The sequence below is a fragment of the Mustelus asterias genome, chromosome 13 (genome assembly GCF_964213995.1).
Source record: "Mustelus asterias chromosome 13, sMusAst1.hap1.1, whole genome shotgun sequence".
In the NCBI taxonomy this organism is placed as follows: domain Eukaryota; kingdom Metazoa; phylum Chordata; class Chondrichthyes; order Carcharhiniformes; family Triakidae; genus Mustelus; species Mustelus asterias.
The window spans coordinates 60,545,662-60,570,086 of record NC_135813.1 but is presented as its reverse complement, the minus strand read 5'-3'; the positions used below and the strand labels follow the sequence as shown (position 1 = coordinate 60,570,086).

General features: G+C 43.0%; 1 protein-coding gene across 1 annotated transcript; it reads left to right on the top strand.

Annotated features, from left to right (window-relative positions):
- The first annotated feature begins 9,003 nt into the window (after positions 1–9,003).
- On the top strand, positions 9,004–13,339 carry cldn5a (claudin 5a). Its single transcript, XM_078226854.1, has one exon. The coding sequence runs from the start codon at positions 9,095–9,097 to the stop codon at positions 9,743–9,745; it is 651 nt and encodes a 216-aa protein (XP_078082980.1). The 5' UTR covers positions 9,004–9,094; the 3' UTR covers positions 9,746–13,339.
- Positions 13,340–24,425: the final 11,086 nt, after the last annotated feature.

Here is a 24,425-nt window from a genome sequence, read left to right as displayed (position 1 = left end):
ACAAAGCAAAATCAGTATGACGAGGAACATTTGGTAACAGCTGTTCGCTCAGTATCACAAAAGAAAAAAGTACATACATTGTTAGGTTAGCTTATTCAAACTAATGCAGTCTTACATTCGTGTTCCTCAGCCCGAGACAGAGATAATCTTGCCCCTTATCGCTTTTCTGCTGACTGGTTTGCATGTGCCCCGATTTTTAGAAGCTATTCTCCCCCACCTACAAAACTCAAAGGTTTTGTCAATTCTAAGGTTCAAGGTGTCTTCCTGACTGGTCAGGTAATCATGATGTGGAGATGCCGGCGTTGGACTGGGGTAAATACAGTAAGAAGTTTAACAACACCTAGAAGAAGGGGCTTGGAGCTCCGAAAGCTTGTGTGGCTTTTGCTACCAAATAAACCTGTTGGACTTTAACCTGGTGTTGTTAAACTTCTTACTGTGGTCAGGTAATGCCAACGACTTGTTCGTTATTCTGGATCTGACCAAAGTAATTCTCTAGTCACATTTAACTAATTTCTCATCTCCCTCTGCATCCACAACTCAGCACGGGGATTTCCAGGAGAGGAGAATCTTTCAGGCAGCTTTTCCTCAAAACACGTTTTAAAATCCCCTATCATCACAGATCATTGGAAAATGTCCAACGAACACCGAACGATGGACGGCAGCTTACAAAATAATGATGTATGAAGTTTAAATGGCATATTTTACCCTGCGTGTCACAAAATGAGCCACCATCTCAGTTAAATCATTCGATCGGATCCGAAGCCCTTGTTTGTTTTTTTCATTTCCAGACGTATCCATGGAGATACGAGTGTGAAATTGAATTTTGAGCCCGGCAAAAGCGAGACTGCAGTGGACCTGCTGTCCGTTATTCACCCCGTCCATTGTTTCTGTCTATTGAATTGGATCGGGCGGCTGTAAAACGGCCAGCCGATCTGCTAGCCCTCCGATTGAAGTTGAATTTCACCAAGACAATCGCAGTGCCTTCATCAGTGAGATCAGCTAACACTGCAAAGCAGAAGGGCTGAACACTGGATCTTCCTGAACTGTTTAGTCCTGTGTTTAAATACAACTGAAAATGTTTTTGTTATTCTTATACAGATTAATAATTGGTTGTTTTGCATCGAGGACTATTCGCGATTTCGCTTGTATTCTGCCCTGCACAACATGGAAGGATTCATTGTTTTAGTAACTTAATGTTTAAGGTTAGCATACAAGTACAGCAAGCAAGTCGGAAGGCAAATGGCATCTTGTCACTATTACAATGGGATTGGAGTACAGGAAAAAAGAAGTCCTGCTATAATTATACAGTGTTTAATGAGACCACATCTGAAATGTTGTGCACAGTTTTGGTCTCAATATTAAAGGAAGGATATAGTTGCATTACCTCCAAAGAAGTCAGTGATAGTTTGATCTGGATAACTTTGTCTTTTGAGCTTTTTATTTTACTGCATCTTAGAATCATAGAACACTACACTTTTTAGAAGGAGGCCATTTGGCCCATCGAGTCTACACCACAATCCTATCCAGGCCCTATCCCCATAACCCCATGCATTTACCCTAGCTAGTCCCCCTGACACTAAGGAGCAATTTAGCATGGCCAATCCACCTAACCTGCATACCTTTGGACTGTGGTAGGAAACTGGAGCACCCGGAGGAAACCCACACAGACACGGAGAAAACATGCAGACTCCACACAGACAGTGACCCAAGCAGGGAATCAAACTCTGGTTCCTGGCGCTATGAGGCAGCAGTGCTAACCACTGTGTCACAGTGCCACCCTATCTTAAGCCACTTGTCCAAATTTTGAGGAAGAGATTTTCTTCAAATCTACTTTTGGGACCATGGCTTAATTGCAGAAAACCTCTGAATCTTTTCTGTCCTGTTCTTCCATTCTTTGCATGCATCCTGCAGCTGATAACTATAAATTGAATCGTCCTGTATCAGTCCTCCATGTCAAGAAGCAGATTTGGAAAGGTTTGAACAGTGGGTTTATCTGTGACTCTGGGTCTAATGGAGAGTCTAAAATCCTGTGAATGCTGCTACCATGAGTTGATTTTTTTGGTTCAGTGACTACCAGTTGAAATGGGACTCAATTAATGTTGTCCAATGGTTTTACTCTTCAAGTTTCGTTTCAAAGTGTCTCAGTATATGCCTCAATCATTATTTTCCAGGATCATATTTTTCCAGTATCATATTTTACTGAGGTTTCTGTGACTCTGGGTCTAATGCAGAGTTTTCCTGACTGGATGATTGTTTCCCAGTAACTGTATCTCACTCTGTGACTGTTCTCAATTACATTTGAAACAAAAATGCATATTTTGATGTTGCACAAATCTGTATCTTTACTCAACCAATGAGGAACTCTCTTTGTAAGACTTTCACGGTCTTGTCTATATCCACTTTAATGAAATCAGAATTTCCTCTTCCATCAAATTGTATGCACGTTCCTTTCCCTACGAAATTTCAGATAAGACAATGTATCGTGAATTTAATAGGAACCTCTGTTGGCTGCTTTCAGAACTGTTTGTTTTTTTATGTGGACAGAACTGTGTTAGAACAATATATAAATGACAAAAGCAAAAGGGTAATCCAGACTTGAAACCTTAGCTCCTATTCCCTCTCCACAGATGCTGTCAGACCTGCTGAGATTTTCCAACATTTTCTTTTTTTGTAACATGTAAGTGATGTTCCTTTCTCCCTCTACTGAAATATATACATAAGAACTAGGAGCAGGAGTAGCCCCTTGAGCCTGCTTCACCATTCAGTACAATCACGGCTGATCTCACCTCAGCCTCAACTCTGCTTTCCCATCCGTTCTTCATAATCCTTCAACCCATTATGAATTGAAAATCTGTCTATCTCCTGCTTAAATCTACTGAATGTCCCAGCATCCATCGCATTCTAGGATAGTGAATTCCATAGATTCTCTTTTGAGAGAAGTAGTTTCTCCTCATCTCTGTTTTAAATTTGTTACCCCTTATCCTAAAACAGTGACCTCTTGTTCTAGATTGCCCCACAAGTGGAAGCATCCACTCTACGTCCACTTTGTCAATACCTTTTATCATCTTATATACCACAATTAAATCTTAGATTTCTTCGTAGAGAGTATTGGCCTAAACTGCTCAATCTCTCTTCATAGGACAATCCCCTCATCTCTGGAATCAATTTAGTGAACCTCCTCTGAATGTCCTCTAATGCCTCAACATCCTTCCTCAAATAAGGGGACCAAAACTGTACACAGTACTCCAGGTGCGTTCTCACCTACGCCTTGTATAGTTGGAGCCACACTTCCTTACTTTTATGCTGTATTCCTTTAGCTATATGCCAAAATTCCATTTGCTCTCCTTATTACCTGCTGTATCTGTATACCAGTTTTCTGTGACTCATGCATGAGGACACCCAGATCCCTCTGCACCGAAGTATCCCTAAATCTCACTCCATTTAGATAGTAAGTTATCTTTCCATTTTTCTGACCAAAATATATATAATATATAAGAAACCATGACCAGTCATTTTCCCAGTGGGAAGCCATTATATGTTTATATCTTTAAGAATTTGATCCTTATTTGCAAATCTTGTTTGCCGATAAAATGTCATATCTTTGCTCTCTAGTTTCAACATTGAAAACAGATAAATTCTACCAGATTTAGAATGCTGTGATTTCTAATCTTCAATATGAGTAGTAAAATTCATTATTATTTATTATTGCCCATGAATTCAGACTGAACACCTTCACAATATTGAAAAGTAGGGAAGTTATGCTGTATCAAACCTTGGTTAGACCACACTTAATATTCTGAGCAGTTCTGGTCACCATGTTATAAAAAGGATATTGAGGCACTGGAGAGGGTGCAGAAAAGATTAACCAGGATGATACCAGAAATACATAGGTATATGTATCAGGAAAGGAATGACAGCTGGGGCTCTTTACTCTTGAAAAAAGAAGGCTGATGGATACAGACTGTTACCACTTGCGGGAAAGAGCATTTCAATATAAGGCTATCAATATAAATTAGTTGCTAGGAAATGAAATAGGGAATTCAGAAGAAGCTTCTTTACTCAAATGGTTTAAGAATGTGGAACTCATGGCAGCACGGTGGCACAGTGGTTAGCACTGCTGCCTCACAGTGCCAGGGATCCGGGTTCGATTCCCGGTCAATGTCCGTGTGGAGTTTGCATATTCTCCCCATGTTTGCATGGGTTTTCTCTGGGTGCTCCAATTTCCTCCCACGATCCAAAGATGTGCAAGTTAGGTGGATTGGCCATACTAAATTGCCCCTTATTGCTATGGGACTAGCTAGGGTAAATGCATGGGGTTATGGGAATAGGGCCTGGGTGTGATTGTGGTTGGTGCAGACTCGATGAGCCAAATGGCCTTCTTCTGCACTGTAGGGTTCTATGATTCATTACGAGAGGGAGTCATTAAAGTGAATAGTACAGATGCATTTGTAGAAAAACTGGACAACCATATGAGGGGAAAGTGAATAGATCATTATGATAGTAGAATTAAATGAGAAAGGATGGGAAGAGATTCATTAGGGCATTAACACCGAGATGGACTAGTTGGGCCAAAAGGCCTGTTTGAGTCATGTGTCCTGAAAGGTTCTTTGATCCTGAGTTGTATTTGCTATGGAAGCATGAGAAATTATATAATAATTCAGGGGTTTCCCTATTTCATTAGTTTGTAGTTCTCTTCTTTCACATACATGTTTTCATGTTGCAAAGGTGAGACAGGACTCCCAGGGAGTAAAGAAATACGTGCAATATTATTGTCAAAGACTCTATCAAATAATTCTGGAAAGGACTTTAAACAGTTAGCATGTTATTTTTTGAATCACTTAAGGTAGCATATAAACTGGACATTTACTGGTTACTTTGCTTTATTAATTTTGTTTCTGTGTGATCAAAACACTTGTCAATAAATTTAATCAGTAGTTTAGCTGCAATGTCATATTCTGACATGATGCTATTTCCAAGCTGTGCAGTTCCTAATGCAAAATAATTTGATGCATTAGTAGTTGTTAATCTTAAGGAATATTACTATTATCCATGGCATGCATTTCTAGATGGTATTGAATGCAGAGCCACGTAAAGAAAGTAGAATATGTTGTGAAATTAAATAATCAGTTAGGGGAAAGAGCCTCCCAGAAATCCACCAATCTTACTAGTTTGATTTCAACTTTGAATTCAGTAACTCTACATTAATAAAGCGATTAAATATAATTTTGTATACCAGTTAAAGGGCCGTGGTGCAGATTACTGAAGCATCCCCTTCTGGTTATAGTTTATCCAGTCTCTCGCAGCAACCATGAATCATTTGCTGATCCTTCCTCAGCCACGTTGCATTCCAGTCAAATTTCTAACTTATCTTTTAAGATTAGATTTTCTTTTTTCTGTTCCCAGGATATCAGTTGGGTTTGATTATGTGGAAGCTTCCAGGTGAGAATTTATTACCACGGGGATTGGTTGAAACGAATAGGCAGGATGCATTTAACCGAGTCACAGAAAGCTAGTTAAACACATGAGGAAAAATGAGTGAGGTAGGCCCGAGTGGAAGATAAATGGAGTGTTTGAATCAAATAGCTTGTTTCTGCACTGGAGCTTCTAAGGAGATCAATATATCTCCAAATTATTCATTTTATCCAGATGCAGTTTTAATCTGATTGCTCATAAAACCTAGGGATACCAGTACTTAGAGTATTAACTTTTGGTGAAACGCTATTTGTTTAGTGGTTCGTGTCTCGGTTTAGCATTCTTTCAAAAACATTGTGCTGCATTTTAACGTTTAGTTAGCTGACCATTGGAGTTCATGAACCGCCCGACTATTCCGACAAATCACCGCTCAATCTGATAGAGCATTCCGACTGCTGAGTCAATGGGAGACCATGTAAAAAATGGCCGTGAATAGAGTGGGCGTGTAATAGGGCTACAGTTCCATTGACTCCATTTTGATAATGTTTCCATGTTGCTGGTATTACGCTCCAGCAGTCGGGTTGCCACCCTCTAGGATTGGCCTGGAGTATCTAGGGATTTAAGATCAATGTCCAGAATGCTGTTGTGTGTAATCTCGGAGAAAAATCATCCGGATATTGGCAGATATGAAAATATTAAAGAAAGGAAAGAAAACGGCTAACAGTCGAGCATCATCCAATTCGATAATGAGTCTTGTTGCTTTCCAATTGGGTAGGAAGGCAGTGCGTCACAGGGATAGATGTGTTGGCCGACTAATGGTTGGAGCCTGGGACAAGCTCCAGCAATACATGCAGTTACAATTGGCAAATTTATCCCACAGAATTTGAAGGTTCAGCCCATTTCCCACACTCGGGGTAATTTTCCTTGTTGCCCAAGCCTGAAGCTGGCATTGCAGATTGAACATCTGTTACAGAAGTAGATGATTTTCCGTTTATTTAATTAAAATTGAAGAGATACTCGCCAATTTCGATAATGAAGTGCATTTATATAGCGCCTTTAACATAGCACAAAAGTTCCATGTACTTCATCGGAATGTAATCAGCTGAAAATGACACCAGGCCAAAGGAAGATACGAACAAGGGCAGATGACCTAAGGTTTTGCCAATGGATGAAGAGGGAGAGGTGGAGAGTGACAAGAACGCAATTCCAAAGTTTGGGCTTAGACCTCGAGAAGGTGTGATTCAAAAGAAGAAAGTTGGAGGAAGGTAGAGGGTGTAGGGCTGGGAGGGGAGGATTAGATAAATCACTGGGGGGGGGGGGGGTGCTAGACAATGGAGGAATTTGAACCCCAGGGGGGAATTTTAAAATGCAGCAATTGGCGAAGTTGGTGCCAGTGAAAGTCAGCGAACTCAAGGGTTTGGTGTGAGCTCAGACCCGCAGCGGCAGGTTTCCATTCATGTTGAAATTTGTCACCACTTCCATCACCAATAAACTGCACTCCACCTCGTCAGCAAAACACAAGTCCCTCAGGAACTTTGCAGGATGTCATAACTCCCCATTTCACTGAAGTGACGAATTTATTTAATAATAAACAAAACACAACACTTGAAAAGAGATTTTTCTCTTGGCAATGCGTCTCCCATTCCCATGGCATCCGGCTTCATTCCAGCTTACTGCAGCCGCTGCAGCAACACAATGAGAGAGACTCAAGCTGAGAGGCGAGCTGAGGATATTTTCTCCTCACTCCTAATATGTATTTCCAGCATGTTTCGCCTCTCATTAGCCCGCTGCGCTTGGATTTCCTTCACAATTGAATCACAAGCAGCCGCTCTGAAGTTCCGGAAGTTTAGCTGCGTTTCCAGCTTCTGTTCTCGGGCCTGGTTCTCCGGGAGCGGGCGATTGTTCGCTTCCTTATTTTTCCCCCCCCTCTTCAATGCATTTCGTCCCATTCAAATGGGAAACTGAGGGAGACGAGAAAAAAATCGCGCAGGTTTTCGGGAATCGGTCTTTGGGAATTCGGCCCCCAACTCCCAATTTTAACCATTAGTAGCCGATGCCTTAAACATAAGAACAGAAAGTGCTGCTCACCTCTTGTGTAAGTTAAGTCCCGTGGTTTACCTTTTTTTCCTGAGCACTGAACATATTTGTAATTGCGTTAAAATAGCCCAGGCAGCAATTTATCTAATCCTCTTGAATGGGTGCTGAAGACAGCGCACGGACGTATTTGGACATCAAATTATGGTCAATGCTAATAAAAATTTAATAGTAACAATGTCTAAATGTTCTTCTATAACAATGACCCATCATCTCTGGCTAGATAAAGACGTGCTGGTTAGGTGCATTGGCCATGCTGAATTCTCCCTCAGTGTACCCGAACAGGCGCTGGAGTGTGGCAACTAGGGGGATTTTCACAGTAACTTCATTGCAGTGTTAATATAAGCCTACTTGTGGAACTAATAAACTTTGAAAATTTGGACGTCTCAGCTCTCAACCTCGATGGGAAAACATTCTGGCTATTCAACCCCTCTCTGTAAGTGTGACTTCTCCCCACTGAGCCCTCTGTAGGTTGTACATTCTCACCATTTAATCCGGTTCTGTAACTACGTTTCTCATCACTTACTCCCTGTTATAACCGTACTTTCTGTGACCTTAAATATTCTCATCATTAACCCCCTTCCCCCATTCTGTTTATACCCCCCTCTAACATTGGACACCATTGTAATTAATTAAACCCCCCCAAAATACCTGTAGCTGCATGAAATTTCAAACTGAACTCAATGTGAAAACTCTCAGCAGGTCAGGCAGCAAACCTTCACACCTGCTCTCCTCTAAGAAGCTCTTTACTATTCCAGGTCCTTGAGCAAACCGCCCAGCCCTCCGCTGGGTATCACCTTCCTGTGCTGAGCCCATTTGTGGCCAGCTGAGCCTGTGTTAAGAGTCACGGGGTGTCTTTCCGAACTGAAATGCGCTATATAAATTCTGCACACACTTTCTGCTCATTGTATGTGGTTGCCTCTCTCTAATTATGTAACTCTTTCGCACCCAAATTAGGCAATTTCTGAGAAATACAAAACAACCGAGAATGGGGTTTAACCCAGTGCCCATTCCATTCTCCTCAGGCGAGAAATGCCACTCAATGGCACCAGATCATCCCCTCCATGCCCAGTAACAGAGATTGCAACTGGTTCAGAAACATTGTCCCTTTGGGTGGCTTTGTTTGACTTTTTGTCCTTGAAGTCTTTTCAATCTGAGAATATTTGGTAGAGGTGGGATTTGGGGATGGGGGGTGAGGGGGGTCTGACCTTTCCCTGCTGCATTAGAGTGACTGGAAGCAGCACGGTGCTGCAATGCTACATCCGCTCTACACTTGTCTCACTAACTGTGCAGCCCCCACCCCTCTCCCCTCGCAGTCTCTTGGAGAATATGGCTTTTTTGTTTCTGTTCTCCTCCCATTGGACGGGACGTGAGGAATGGGCTTGGAGCCGGGCTGCCTCCGATTGGCCGGCTGGGCCGCCTGGAGTTTTTTTCTTGTCCACTTGCCTGTCGCCTCCGTTTCCCAGTTTGAAGGCGAGGCGCTGAGAGAGCGGAGCCATGCACAACATCATTGCCAAAGTGAGCAGGGGAGCTGCGGGCGGACACGTTTACTAAGCCTCTCCGATCAACCCTTCTCAACACTGCGGGGATGCCATCGGCAGGTTTGGAGATTGTGGGCCTGGGACTTTGTGTCCTGGGCTGGCTGGGGGTCATGCTGGCCTGCGGGCTGCCCATGTGGAAAGTGACCGCTTTCATCGAGAGCAACATCGTGGTGGCGCAGACGGTGTGGGAAGGGCTGTGGATGAACTGCGTGGTGCAGAGCACCGGGCAGATGCAATGCAAAGTCTACAACTCGCTGTTGGCCCTTGGGCAGGACCAGCAAGCCGCTCGGGCGCTGACTGTCATCGCCTCCATCCTGGGACTCATTGGGTTGCTGATCACCATCCTGGGAGCTCAGTGCACCAACTGCACCGAGGGGGTGACCACCAAAGTCCGCATCGTCATCAGCGGAGGGGCCATCTTCATCATCGCCGGCATGATGTCCCTCATCCCGGTGTGCTGGATGGCCAACACCATCGTGCGCGACTTCTACGACCCGATAGTGCCCGTCTCCAAAAAGAGGGAGATGGGGGCGGCTCTCTATGTTGGCTGGACGGCCAGTGCGCTCCTCTTCATCGGGGGCTCGCTGCTCTGCTGCTCCTGCCCCCCGAAGCAAGACCAGTCATCCTTCGCCGTCAAGTACACGGCCCCAAGGAGAGCATCGGCCAACGGGGATTACGACAAGAGGAATTACGTGTGAACAAAGTCTCCCCGCGAGCTGTCTGGGGAGACCAGAACTGCACACAGGGGAGCGAGCGAATCGCAGAACCCGAGCCCCCACCAGTTTTCTTACTCCTGCTTATTTGAAGCAGTCTTTTTTTTATTTAATGGATTTGTATTGTAAAGGAAAACAGAAGTGTTCATTGTCTATACAGCTTTTGGGTTAACCTTTTGAGAATTGGAAGCGCGCCCCAGTGATTTTACAGTGGACAGTGACGAGAGGATTGCGAAGAGACTTTTGAACAAGCCCTCGGAGACTGTTCAGTTTTGATTTGCAATGGACAGTTCTGTGAGCATCTCTGTTTCGGTGCACGGTCCGGGGGACCTCCCCTCGGTCCTACTCAGAGATTAGACGGAAGGTTTGGTTTGAATTCATTAGAAAGTAATGATGTGAAGGAAGGGCAGAGAGCGCGGCTCCATAATCAGCTTGTTGTTATGTGCGCCCAGTAACCCAGCTCATACTTACAGCTTTAGTCCAAATCTGCTTTCTGATTTTTCCATTGACTTTATTTTATAGATTAACGGTGCGAGACTTAGTCCTTCGAGCCTGCTGTTTAATGAGACTAAGTTTTTAACGCGTTTAGTTCAGTTAGGTTTACGATTAAGAGTCGGATCTCGGCGGAGAGCGAGTTCCCCACCCGCTTTGCGTGGTTGGCTGTTCTCAGATTTGTCCAGTTCAAAGTTTCTTTTTAAACTTTGTGATTTCAGTCCACATTTCATTGTTCAGACAGCCCACTGTCCTGGAAAGCAATGGTCTTCTTAACCTGTTGCTTCTCCTTAGTGTCCCCATAGGAGTGGACTATCTTTTCTCAGGGCGAGTTCCCAGCTCGCTTCTCTCCCTCTTAGCGCGAAAGGCGATTCATTTAATCAGACACCTATCTGTCCCTTAGAAAAGACAGCGCCTGCAGTGAGCAGCTCCCACCCGTGACCGTGAGGTCAACATTGACGGCATTAATGGGGGGAGAATGGGAAAGCAGGCAGTATTGGAGATGTAGCGAGTATTAGTGTCTGAACAGTATTCATGTATTCATTGAGCGCAGTGTTGCATTTGCAGAATATACTCTGCAATTGCAGAGTTAGTGAGAATCACTGATAGAGACCGACCAGATCTTGATGGTGAGAGTTTATATGGTCGAGACAGTATTATCGACGGCGTTCATTCATATTGGGACTGTAATAACCATTGACGGAAATCAGTGTCGATGGTTGGACGAGTATTAATGATATCGCGATTATCAACGATCGAGGCGGTTATGCTTTTTTCATATAATCATTTGCCAAAGGTTTCACACAAGGATGAAAACCAGCCGACTGTTTCCAATGATCGCGCCGCTGTAAGAACGGTTTAAAGTAGTGGGGGAAACGCTTTGAGTTGTTCCTGTGAGTTGGTGGGTGAGAAGTGTCCAGGAAAACTCGCTGAGTGGATGCCCCCCCCCCCCCCCCTCGCCAGCATCTTTGTATCTGTGTCTGACTGAGTATAATAAATGCACAAATGAAGCGGTCACGTGCTTTTCTAAGCAGTGGGATGGCTGCTGAGAAGGCCAGCGGTCGCCTTGGTTACCGGAGATGCTGCTGTAACGAGGAAACCTGCCACTATTTGCTGGGCCCCATATCTGGTGTGCCACTGAGTGCTTCACAGCACAAGAGGCTTCACATCAAACAGCCTCTGGCTAGACCTTCCCCATAGAACCCTGGCCTCAAGCAGCACAAAGCACTCAATGAGCTGCCTCGGAAATGTTCTGTCTGATGCACTGTGGGCTCTACCACCTCTGGGGCAAAGAAACTATTCCAATTTCCACTCGGCACTGGGATTCATTTTAGCTGAAGGCCAGGGTGCAAATCCGGAAACAAGGCAATTCGCAGCGCTCAATTTTCCTCTTCATTGAAGCCAATAAAACGAAAAAAGAAACACAATTCTCTTTCGCACATTTTACACCATCACCCAAAGTTAATGAGACTTTAAGTGACTTAACATCCTTCATAATTTTAGACATCTCTATTAAGTCTCTCATAGCTTTCTTTGCCCGAAAGAGAGCAACAAAAACTTATCTTGTTGGCACAGTTGCGAGCACTGCTGTCTCACAGTGCCAGGGTTCGATTCCCGGCTTGGGTCACGGTCTGTGTGGAGTCTGCACATTCTGCCCGTGCCTTCGTGGGTTTCCTCCAGGTGCTCCTGTTTCCACAGTCCGAAAGACGTGCTGGTTAGGTGCATTGGCCATGCTAAATTCTCCCTCAGTGTACCTGAACAGGCACCGGAGTGTGGCGACTGGGCGATTTGTACAGTAATTTCATTGCAGTGTTAATGTAAGCCTACTTGTGACACTAATAAACTTTAAATCAACAATATGAGATCTATAATGACACAAGGGATCCCAACTTGGCCGAGAAAGCCCTTGGTAAATGCAGTTATAATCTCCCTAACCCAGCCTCAGAGAGACTCATTACACCATCCCCATAATGTACTAGAACATCAACCTAGAACGAACGTGAACAACTACCTCCAACAGGATTCTGCTATCACATAAAAGCAAAACACTGCGGATGCTGGAAATCTGAAATAAAACCGGAAAATGCTGGATAAACTCAGCAGGTCTGGCAGCATCCGTGGAAGAGAAATAGTTAACGTTTCGGATCCAAATCTAAAACAATCTAAAATATTTTCTGTTTTTATCTGTTATCATATCCTTATTTTGTTTAATCCCCAACCAAATTATCCTTGCTGTATTAGCAGGATGGCCAATTAATTGGATATTTGAAGCACTAAGTGGAACAAGAAGGTATGGACCTGAACAGACCACTGGTTCATGAAGTGATTTTCTCTCTATCAACCGCGTCGCACTCTCTGCCCGGTTAATTTAATCCCCTCGTGGAGCCTGGAGGGGAGAAAGTCAAACATGAAAGAAGTAATTTAGGAAATTTCTCACTGACCAGGAAGAATCATTGAGCAAAACTCCTGAATATTATTCTAACTGTACGACCCTGGCCAAAGCGGTTAGATTCTGCTGTGGCGCCTGTTTCTGCATTTGACTCCCAGCCTCCGTCACGAAATCCTGGCTGGAGGAAGGCTCAATCCCGTGGAGCATTCACCAGACTGGAGAGAGCCAACCCTGTTCTCGCGAGTCTCCTGAGTCGCACCTTTGATTTATTGTATGTAAAGTATTTGTGCTTTTTGACATCTATATGGGATGGGTGCTTTAAACATACATTCGCCTTCCAGGCTTTCCTTCCTAATTAACTAAAATGTGATCCGGGTCCAATGAATTATGTCACTTTGAAGGTAGGGTTCCAATTATTGAACAAAAGGTTGTGATTGTGGTTTTACTATTGAATTTTATACCCTTAAAATAAACTTGCTTACACCTGTAAACTGCCCAATGAGATGCATCTCGATGCTTAACTAAACCCACTGATAACAGCTTTCCACTGCCTGGATCCTTTCCGCGACTTTTAGCAACCCTCTGCCTTCACCGTTTGCACTTTTGCTAATGGATGCTGATCGACTATGTGCAGGTTCGATGTCTTCTGTGCTATTGTGTATCATCTCACAATTATCTACATTAAAAAATCATTGCTATTCCTGAGCTTGCCTGCTGAATTTGTTGTGAAACTGTTGAGCGCCAGTAATCTCCCCTTCACTGTTACCTGCTTCGTGATGGGGATTGGGCGGGACTTCGCGCAATTTTAACAATAGCAAAGTCCAGAGAGGAAAATACCGCATCTCTTTGATATCATCTAAACGTTATACCAGTCGTGAAAGGACTTCACATATGGTTAGCCTGTGATCTGCTTGTGGATTACTGTTCTGCAAGATAGTTTACCTGAAGAATGCGTTTTGTTAGCTATTTTGGCTGAGATCAATAATTTCTGATTACTTTACATACTTATTTAACCTGCAAATCAGCTCTGCCCTTAGCTTCGTATTAGACTATTCAAACGCTGGGGACATTCTGCTCCCTGCTCCAAATTAAATTGCTGATTCTCAGTCTACTTCTAATCTTCAAAGCCATGCTGTATTCTGACGAATTTGACTTCTCCATCTACATCCACACCCTCAATATCTATTTAATAGCATTACTTGAACGAATGATCTTGTTCAATCTTGGCTTGGTGAGTACAGTGTTTTTTGCTGAAACTTTAAACTGATCAACCCCCACCCAGTTTGCTACTGGGTTAAATGGTAAATTATCCTTTAGCCATATCCCTGCGTCTATGGCCCATGGAAAAGTTGAAAATTGATGAAATTGGTCTACTTCCAAGGACTCTTAAGGGCAACCAGTCTGCCTTAGTTATAATTTACTTTTTTGCCCAAGTGTGGTTAATTAGCAATGATCAGAAATTGTAAATTGGCATTGAGGGAAAAGGCACTAAATATAGTGGAATAAGGGAGTGTTGAAGATTCCGCTACTTTTCTGCCGTCAGACGTTGCAGGAGTTTGTTCTCAATGAAAGGCTACTTAAAAAAAAAACATTATTTTCCTATTTGTGGGGATATTACAATGATTTAGTTTGTGAAAACTATCTTTTCATTTGGTTACCGTCAGTATTTTACTCTCATCTGTATAGGTGCCTGAAGAAAGAAATTAAGAACAGAAAGAATGTTATCATAACTTACCGAGTTTTTGGTTACAAGCACATGTTACTTTGAGAGTTGGATTGTGTCTAGTTAATAAAATTCGACTTGAATTATATTGGAATTATTGAGGTTCATCATCCCATTAAATTATGAAAATCTAAATTCCTATAGTAACATTCTGGTCATTGGAAGTATTTACCTGAGTATTACTGAAAAAAACGGCATGTTATCGAAGCTTTCAATCTTACACTCATCAGGATGGACAAATTTCAAAGGGAACATCAACTTATACTACATGAGAAAAGTGTGCTGATTGGTTGGCAAATTGACTCCAATTGGTCACAGAGTCATCAAAGATAATGCATTGGGGAACTATTGCCCGTGTGATTTTATTTAATTCAAAAGGATATTTAGGTTATTTTTGTCTGCAGAGCACGGATGCCTGTGAATGAATATATGTAGCTTCTAGCAAGTATAAATGAACCACACTGATAATCTTAAATTAATTGCGAGTGTAATTCTTTGCACACAGGGGACTGTTAGTGCTGTCCAATTACAAAATTGCATCATGCAAAGTTCAGAACATAATGTCCGATGTTAGATGTGAACGACATCAGGACATGTTAAATGTCTTAATTTGAGTGGATATGTCTCTAGAGTGCACAGGGAAATCATGAATCGGAAACATTCCCTTTTGGGCTCAAGACAAGTTTCCATGTTTTATTTCTTTAAAAAAGAGTGGTTTGTAGGATCTCATTGGATATTAATGGTACAGGATTGGCAAAAATATTTCGAGTGTCTTCCTGGGCTAGCACACGTTGAATCTCCTGCTGTCCACAAGGTAAACTTTCCCCTCAAAGAACATGGCTGACAACCAACAAAACACTCCCATTGATACAGAGCCTCAAAAACCCCATACATGCATCTGAAATCCTTAAATTCTGTACTGGAATACACTCCACACTCTACAAACTGACCACAGTGCCGATGGCGTACCTCCTGGTCGACTGCAAACATCACCAACCACAACCTGGTAACTGACCTGAGTGGTGAAGTCCCAGGTTTCAACATTTCACAGAAAATTTGAACAACCCTCAACCATTTGGGTTGAGCCAAGGAAGATAGTTTTTTCCACAATGAAGGACAGCTCATATTGTGATTGTGGCCATCCAAATTAGTCCATAATCCAAACATTTAACTTCTGCCCTGAGAGATCCATCCATGGCATCACAGCCATTCACACTGATTCAGCTGAAGCCTTTGGATAGAGTGTTAAACTCGACATCACACTACAATTATATAATAAACTGGAATCCGAAACAAAAACAGAAAATGCTGGAAAACCTCAGGAGGTCTGACAGCGTCTGCGGAGAGAGAACAGAGCTAATATTTTGAGTCTGGATGACCTTTCCTCAGAGCTATAACTATAACCGCTCCCCAGTCATAAGGAAAATAAAAAACAGTCCTTCAATATAAAAATAGCTTCACAGGATTACAAAATGACCTCTTAGTGCAGCAAGGACCCAGTAATTTGGAAAATTGAACAAATGATCTGAAAACATAAGCAGACATCAACGGCCACAGCATGGTGATGCTCTGGATTTAAGATTTTGCCTTTTAGAGACTTCTCCCTAACCCATTCCAGAACATTTATTATTTTCCAAGTCAGAGTGCACAAGTGGGGAGACATATAACAATTAGCTCCGAAAATAATTGTCAGCACTTTTGTCCCCAATATAAAAACAAGTCTGAGCATCATTTGTTTCTAACATTGGAATTGATAAGATAAACTGTTTGAGTTACTGTGTCAAGCAGGCAGGATGGGAACATTTACCGTAAGGGTTCAAGAATATCAGCATTTTTAAAAGTCAGTCCATGTGATTCCTACTGAATGCGGTGATTCAAAGAAGAAAGTTTTTTTGTGACAATTAAAACATTGACAAGTCCTGTAATTCTACTGCTTTCTGGAATTTGGAAAGTTTTGAGAAGATAATTTGAACCCAGCCACAATGTAATTTATTTTGGAACATAATGCAAAGTTAAGAAAACAAAGTGCGTTGATAACTTGGACTAACTTGGGGGCATGAAGATATATGAAGTGTTAATCTTGATATTGCATAGTGAAGTTTTCCCATTGACCTGAAATATCTACTTTGTTCCCCTCACCATAGATGCTGTCAGATCTTTTGCGTATTTCCAGCATTTTCTGTTTTTAATTCAGATTTCCGGCATCGCGTATGTTGACCTTGTGTTGAAGCAATAAAGTGAATGATTATATTGGAAACGCAAATATTGAACAAGAAAGGTGTGCAGATAGATGACGTAATGCAGACATCAAAAATAACACATTTATACTTGGAGAACACTGATAGTGGGAAGAGGAATTTAGTGCCGGGAGGTATCTACGACAGGCTTGCCTGTGCCAGGAGCCTCTGATCACCAACCAGGTTGAGGTTGCTCTGGCCGATTGGTTTAAGTGTATAAGATGCCTGACTATGAACCAACGTGTTTGAGGTGCTTTCATTAATCCAGAATTGAGGAATATGGAGATATTCTTCACTTTCAAAGTCGGACTATTAGAAGAAATAGAATTCCCTTCCTTAACCGTCAGGATTATGATTTGCTAAATTGTGGTTTAAATTTTGTTTGCTTACAGATTTATTTTCCTCTACAAGTAATAAAATCATTGTGCTAAAACACAGTAAGAACCTATGTCATGTTTACGGTCCACCTGGTGAGTCGTTATCTTCAGGAACAGAAAGGCAATCTGTGTGGAGGTATGAGAGAGATAAGGGAGTCAGACTCAAAGACACTGTCCGCATCTGGACAAGGACGTGCTGTGCATATGATTTGTAGAATAAGTGAGATACTGGGGAAATATCAGTTCAGATGTATTTTGACTCGGGTCTGGTAAGAAAATTGAGCTTTTCTTTGTGTAGAGGCAATGAGCAGGCGAAGAAGACAACAAGCAACAGGCATTCACAATTATGACCCCTACTCAACCAGGCCAGCAATCCAATTTCCACATCGGAACCTGTGCTCCCATTTTTTTCGGATTTCCTATGATTCATCTATTCCAGATTCTGCTAATCGCATTCACACCTCATCCAGGTCCATTTTCTGTTTCCTACTTGTTCCTTTACCACGTCTTTTCTCAATCTCTCCTGCTTTCCATAGTTTATCCTTCTCCCCCCTCTTGCCTTTCCCTAACTTTGTATTTTGTTTATATAACTTTTTCCCCACTTCTGGTGAAAGGTCAGGGGCCTGAAAGGGTAACTCTATTTCTCTCACTCCAGATACCGCCGGACTCACTGAATGATTTTCTGAGGTGGGGGAGATGGTTACCCAGGGAAAGGAGCATTAACTTGGCGAACCTCTCCATCAGCTTCAGTCCAGCTTTGCTGCGGCAGAACTTTGCAATTTCTAAAAGCTTTTCAGCCTCCAGTGAGATAAAGAAACACTTCATTCCAAACGTCATTGAAAGAGAGAAATGCCATGACAACCGGAGAGACTTGCCCCGTTGCTTAGATACCGGACGCGCTTTATAATTTTGTCACAGATGTATTTCTCCAATATTACCGGACGGATTCTGGTCTTAAGAAAAGAGAAACCGTTTCTTGAGCCAGGATCGGGTATTTAATTTTCCAATCATCTTGGTAAAGTATTCAGATATATATATTTAAATTAAAGAAGGGCTAAAAGAAAGAGGGGATGAAAAAAAGGTTAATTAAAACGGCGAGAGAGTGCCAACAGCAGATCACAAACCCTGTGGCTTTGGGGAGGCCCAGTGGCTTCATTAGAACAAAGGGATCTCGGATTAGTTTGCAAGCTCGGTTTGCCAATTATTTAAAAGAGGGAAAGAGGGAGGAACGAGCTGGAGTTAGAGACACAGAGAAAAGGAAGAAAATGGGCAGGAAAAAAAAAGAGGTAAAGGACAACAGATTCCAAGAAAGAGACAAAGGCATAACAAAGAGCAGAAAGGAACAAAGACATTGAGGCAATGAGAAAGTGCAGGAGACAGAAGAGAGGGAGACAGCAATGGTACACAAAGGAACTGGGAGTGAAAATACAGAAAGCACATTCACTCAAACATCTCCTATCATCCTCCCACATGGTCCCCGTTAACACATGATCTTTAGTACTGTTTCACACGTCTATTCAAACAATACTTTGGAAGTTTTGGAGTGTTTTCCTGTGTTTACCCAGTGGATGATAAATAACCATGTCTAATCCCATCGCGTCAGTCACCTATAACACAGACTTCTGTGAGAGGAAATACAAGGATTGTTAAGGATGTTGGGATGGCTTTATTGGAAGAGATCAACTAGTTAAGCGCGCAAAGACAGGATCGGCGTTACAAACTCACTGAAGGAAAGCAGTATAAGTGACATTGTTAAATTAAATTACAAAATCGTGCAAGGAACGATGTATGGATACATCGGACTTTTTCAGCGCTGGTCATTAACTTGATTACTTCATGTTCTCCTTCCATTAAGTGTCATTCCTGTTGTCTGTAACCTCACAGCAACCGTCGCCAAGGCTCGGTGGGGGAGGGGGATTTTTAAAAAATTCCTAATTAAAAATGGAATCCAGGGGCTATTCGAGATGAGAGTCGATGTTCCCTGTTGTGTGTGTTTTAAATCGGACGCTCCGGGTCCACAAGTCCCCTGGATCACAAATAGCAAAATTAAGAGTGAAATTAGCATCAGGACTGCAAGAACAAAGCTTTCAGATGGATTTAAGGTCACACCACCACTCGAATAAACCAATAACGGAACCAGGAGACTGGTGTACAATTCCATCACTCCCCAGATACATTTTCTTGTGGCGAATACAAAAGCTGGCTCCCAGAGCTGATCCCATAACTTCCTAAAACTGGTGAGAATTGTGTGCAAAGTAATGTGGGAATAATCTGCCCTAGACAAACAATAGAGTGATTTGTTAGTTGTGGAATTTGCACCATGCCCACGGCACTTTACGGCTGATGAATATGACGTGAGTTTCTAACAAACTAAAATACCAAACAGGTTTATTCACGCACAAATCCATTTGCAGAGGAAAGCAGTGTTAGCGAGTTATTGAAATTATTCCAAAATATAATAAGTGCCTCCCTAGTTGCACTTTCACCTCTCAGTCAGAAGGTCCTGGGTTCACGGTGGAGACTGAACTTTAGTGCAGTACTGAGGGTGCCCTGCACAATCAGAGGCACGGTCTCCGTTTGTCCCGTTTGTCCTCAGCCATATCTGAAAAGATGTGGAGATGGCGTTGGACTGGGGTAGGCACAGTAAGAAGTCTCACAACACCAGGTTAAAGTCCAACAGGTTTATTTGGTATCACGAGCTTTCGGAGAGCTGCACCTGAAGAAGGAGTGACACTCCGAAAGCTTGTGCTACCAAATAAACCTGTTGGACTTTAACCTGATATTGTGAGATTTCTTACTGTGCCTACCCCAGTCCAACGCTGGCATCTCCACATCATATCTGAAAAGAATCAGCGGCGGAGCATCCTCCTGTCCTGGTCAATATTTATCCTTCAACTAAAATCACCTTAGACATGTGATTTATCCCATTACTGATTGTGGGATCCTGCAAATTCCTAATTACAACAATAATTGTTCTTCAGAACTATGCGAATTATTTCGTTAATACAGTAGCTTTAAACCAGTTCATTGCAGAACAATGTTGAGGCTAATATATTTAAACTAAGCAATGCAATGTACAGGAGATTGTACGAACTATGGAGAAGGCACACAACTTTCTCTTCCAGCTACCTTCTTCGTCCCACACACCAAGGTATCTTGAGGAATTCAATCACACCATCGGGTGAAATTTTCAGGTTGTGCATATTACTTTCATTAAATTTTAGAATGATGATAGATCGGCAGGAGGGAGATGATGGTGTAACGGTAATGCCACTGGACTAATAGTCCTGCGGGGTTCAAATATCATCACAGCAACTTGAATTTGGTTAAATTTGAAACATCAAGCTTGTCCAGAGTTCAGCTGTCACTGAATGCCCTGCAGGGAAGGAAATCTGCTGTCCTTGTCTGGCCTACCTGTGACCCCAGTAAGAAGTCTCACAACACCAGGTTAAAGTCCAACAGGTTTATTTGGTAGCAAATACCATAAGCTTTTGGAGCGCTGCCCCTTCGTCAGATGGAGTGAAAATCATCTGACGAAGGGGCAGCGCTCCGAAAGCTTATGGTATTTGCTACCAAATAAACCTGTTGGACTTTAACCTGGTGTTGTGAGTCTTCTTACTGTGCTTACCCCAGTCCAACGCCGGCATCTCCACATCATGACTACCTGTGACCCCACAGGCACAGCAAAACACGGTTGACTTGGCAATGGAAAACGCTCAGTTCAAGGGCAATTCGGGATGGGCAATGAATGTTGCTTTTGCAAGCGACATCTAACCATGAAAAAAATAAAAGGCAGCTTTGGTTCATTGTGCTCATAGTCTCACTCCCCGCCTTTTCCCCATAATCTGCTTTCTCCTGACTTTAGCTTACATTGAAACAGCCTCTATCAGACTCTCAGACAGTGCATTTCCAGATCCTAATCACTCACTGAATGAAGAGGTTTTTCCTCATGCGGCGGTTGTTTCTTTTGCCAATGACCTTAAATCTGTATGTTCCTATCCTTCCACCAATGGACACGGTTTCCTCTTATCTACTTGTCCAGGCCTCGCCATGAATTTGAAAATGTTGATTTAATTGGTACAGACTCTTTGCAAATAAATCTACCCCAGGACACCCAGAGTTCTGGTGAAATCAGTAAGGATGTGGAGATGCTGGCGTTGGACTGGGGTAAACACAGTAAGAAGTCTCACAACACCAGGTTAAAGTCCAACAGGTTTACTTGGTAGCAAATACCATTAGCTTTCGGAGTGCTGCTCCTTCATCAGATGGAGTGGAAATCTGCTCTCAAACAGGGCACAGAGACACAAAATCAAGTTACAGAATACTGATTAGAATGCAAATCTTTACAGCCAACCAGGTCTTAAAGATACAGACAATGTGAGTGGAGGGAGCATTAAGCACAGGATAAAGAGATGTGTATTGTCTCCAGATAGGACAGCCAGCAAGTCCAGGAGGCAAGCTGTGGGGGTTACTGATAGTGTGACATAAACCCAACATCCTGGTTTAGGCCGTCCTCATGTGTGCGGAACTTGGCTATCAGTTTCTGCTCAGCGACTCTGCGCTGTCGTGTGTCGTGAAGGCCACCTTGGAGAATGCTTACCCGAAGATCAGAGGCTGAATGCATTCATTTATGTCACACTATCAGTAACCCCCACAGCTTGCCTCCTGGACTTGCTGGCTGTCCTATCTGGAGACAATACACATCTCTTTATTCTGTGCTTAATGCTCCCTCCACTCACATTGTCTGTATCTTTAAGACCTGGTTGGCTGTAAAGATTTGCATTCTAATCAGTATTCTGTAACTTGATTTTGTGTCTCTGTGCCCTGTTTGAGAGCAGATTTCCACTCCATCTGACGAAGGAGCAGCGCTCCGAAAGCTAATGGTATTTGCTACCAAATAAACCTGTTGGACTTTAACCTGGTGTTGTTAAAACACTTGCTGAAATCAGTAAGACCATATGTCATAGTTATAGAGACAGCACAAAAAGGCCATTCGGCCCACCGCATTCGACAGGCAAAAGACAAACCACTCAACTATTCTAATCCCATTTTACAGCATTTCATAGAATCATAGAAACCCTACAGTACAGAAAGAGGCCATTCGGCCCATCGAGTCTGCACCGACCACAAACCCACCCAGGCCCTACCCCCACATCCCTACATATTTTACCCACTAATCCCTCTAACCTACACATCTCAGGACACTAAGGGCAATTTTTTTTAGCACGGCCAATCAACCTAACCCGCACATCTTTGGACTGTGGGAGGAAACCGGAGCACCCGGAGGAAACCCACGCAGACACGAGGAGAATATGCAAACTCCACACAGACAGTGACCCAAGCTGGGAATCGAACCCAGGTCCCTGGAGCTGTGAAGCAGCAGTGCTAACCACTGTGCTACCATGCCACCCTTTTGGTCCATAGCTTTGTGTGCCTTGGCATCGCAAGTGCACATCTAAATACTTCTTAAATGTTGTGAGGGTCTCTGCCTTCACCACCCTTTCAGGCAGTAAGCTCCAGACTAACACCATCTTCTGGGTGAAAACATTCTCCCTCACATCCCCTCTAAACCTCCTGTCCCGACCTTAAATCTATGGCCCCTGGCCATTGATGCCTCCACCAAGGGGACAAGTTCCTTCCTGTCCACTCTGTTCATGACTCTTATGTGCTACTATATTGTGTGGAACCCTGACTATCTGGTGACAACAGACATCACTTCAGCTATCAAGAATAAAGTCACTCGGTTGGTGGAAACGTGAGCCTCACCAATATCCTTCTGCCTCCGGTGCCGACGGCAATTGGACCTTCCCTACTGGAGGCGACCAAGGCTAACTGTGCCCATTTGGAATATTTTCTAACTTCCTGTGCAATGACTCTTCTAAAGGGATTCTCTGAAGAGAGTGATTGCGTTCCATATACTTAAGGTTAATACCTTTCCAACACAGCTCAATAAAAGCAGAGGTGAAATCAAAAAGAGAGATTCTGTGCTGCCTCAGCCTCCTACTGCACAACACAACCCTTGTTCTACTACAATGAAAATCAGGCATTTGTAGGCCTTTTAGGCTAGCTTGCTGAGAACGTTGAAATGGAGTACACGTTTCACTGTCTTCGACAGTAAGGCATTCCAGCACCTATCCCAGTACCTGTATATATAACAGGTAGCTGATCCACAAGCATCAGTTGTGCAGCATCGTCCAAAGTTCAGAATTGCCCCTGTTGTCTCCCGTGCTCCATTGAAAATAGGGAAGGAAAAAGAATAGGGAACTGTTGCATCCAGTCAGACAGAGAGCATAGACTTGGACGAACTGAAGCAGTCGCGGATGGCAGAGAGGAACTTGCTCCTCATCCCAGTCAGATACAGCTGAATATCATACCAGGCCCAAAAGCGAGGCGTAATGTGAACAGCGGAAGAGTTGTTACCAAGTTCGCCAGGTACATCCTAAAAGCCAACAAACAGAATAATTGCAGCAACCGAGGAAAGAGAAGCAAACTTCAATGGTCCAACTGAATGTAAACAACTTTCAAAACCCATTTTTCTTTGTTTGCATCTCAGGTAAGCCAATCAGTACTTGGGTGATAACATAGCTACTGCCTTCCTACCACCCCCGTTGTTCAGAGTGCCGAGCAACCAATCAGGTTTGAGTACTCATATCATTTATACTTGAAACTTGAGTTATTTTTACACAAATCTTGATACAAATCTAAGATGAGCATCCGAAATGCGAGAGATGAGAGAAGCAGGAATGGTTCTCTTTAGAGAAGATAAAGTCAGGGGACATTTAATAGAGGTGTTGGAAATTCTGAGGAATTTTGACAGAGTTGGTAGAGAGAAATTGCTTCCACAGGTAGGATGGTCAGTAACCAGAGGACATCGATTTGAAACAATTTCAGAGAAGAAATCTGGGGCGCGGGGAATGAGAATCTTGTTTCTAAAAACAGCGACTTTGTATAAGCTGGAATTCATTTCCTGAAATGGAGTCGAAATAGATTCAATAACAATTTTCATAAAGGTTTTGGGTATAAACTCCAAAGAAAAACATGTTCTTATGGGGAAAGAGACATGGGGCTAACAAAATGGGTCATAGGATCATAGAATCCCGACAGTGCAGAAGGTCAGTCGGCCCATCAAGTCTACACTGACTCTCCAACAAAGATCTCACCCAGACTCTATCCCCGTAACCCCACATATTTACCCTGCTAATCAAACCCCACATATTTACCCCGCTAATTTAAGTTAATTTATTTATTAGTCACAAGTAGGCTTACATTCACACTGCAATGAAGTTACTGTGAAAATCCCCGAATCGCCACATTCCGGCACCTGTTCGGGTACACTGAAGGAGAATTTAGCATGGCCATTCCACCTAACCTGCACATCTTTTGGGCTGTGGGAGGAAACTGGAGCACTCAGAGGAAACCCACGCAGACACAGGGAGAACGTACAAAC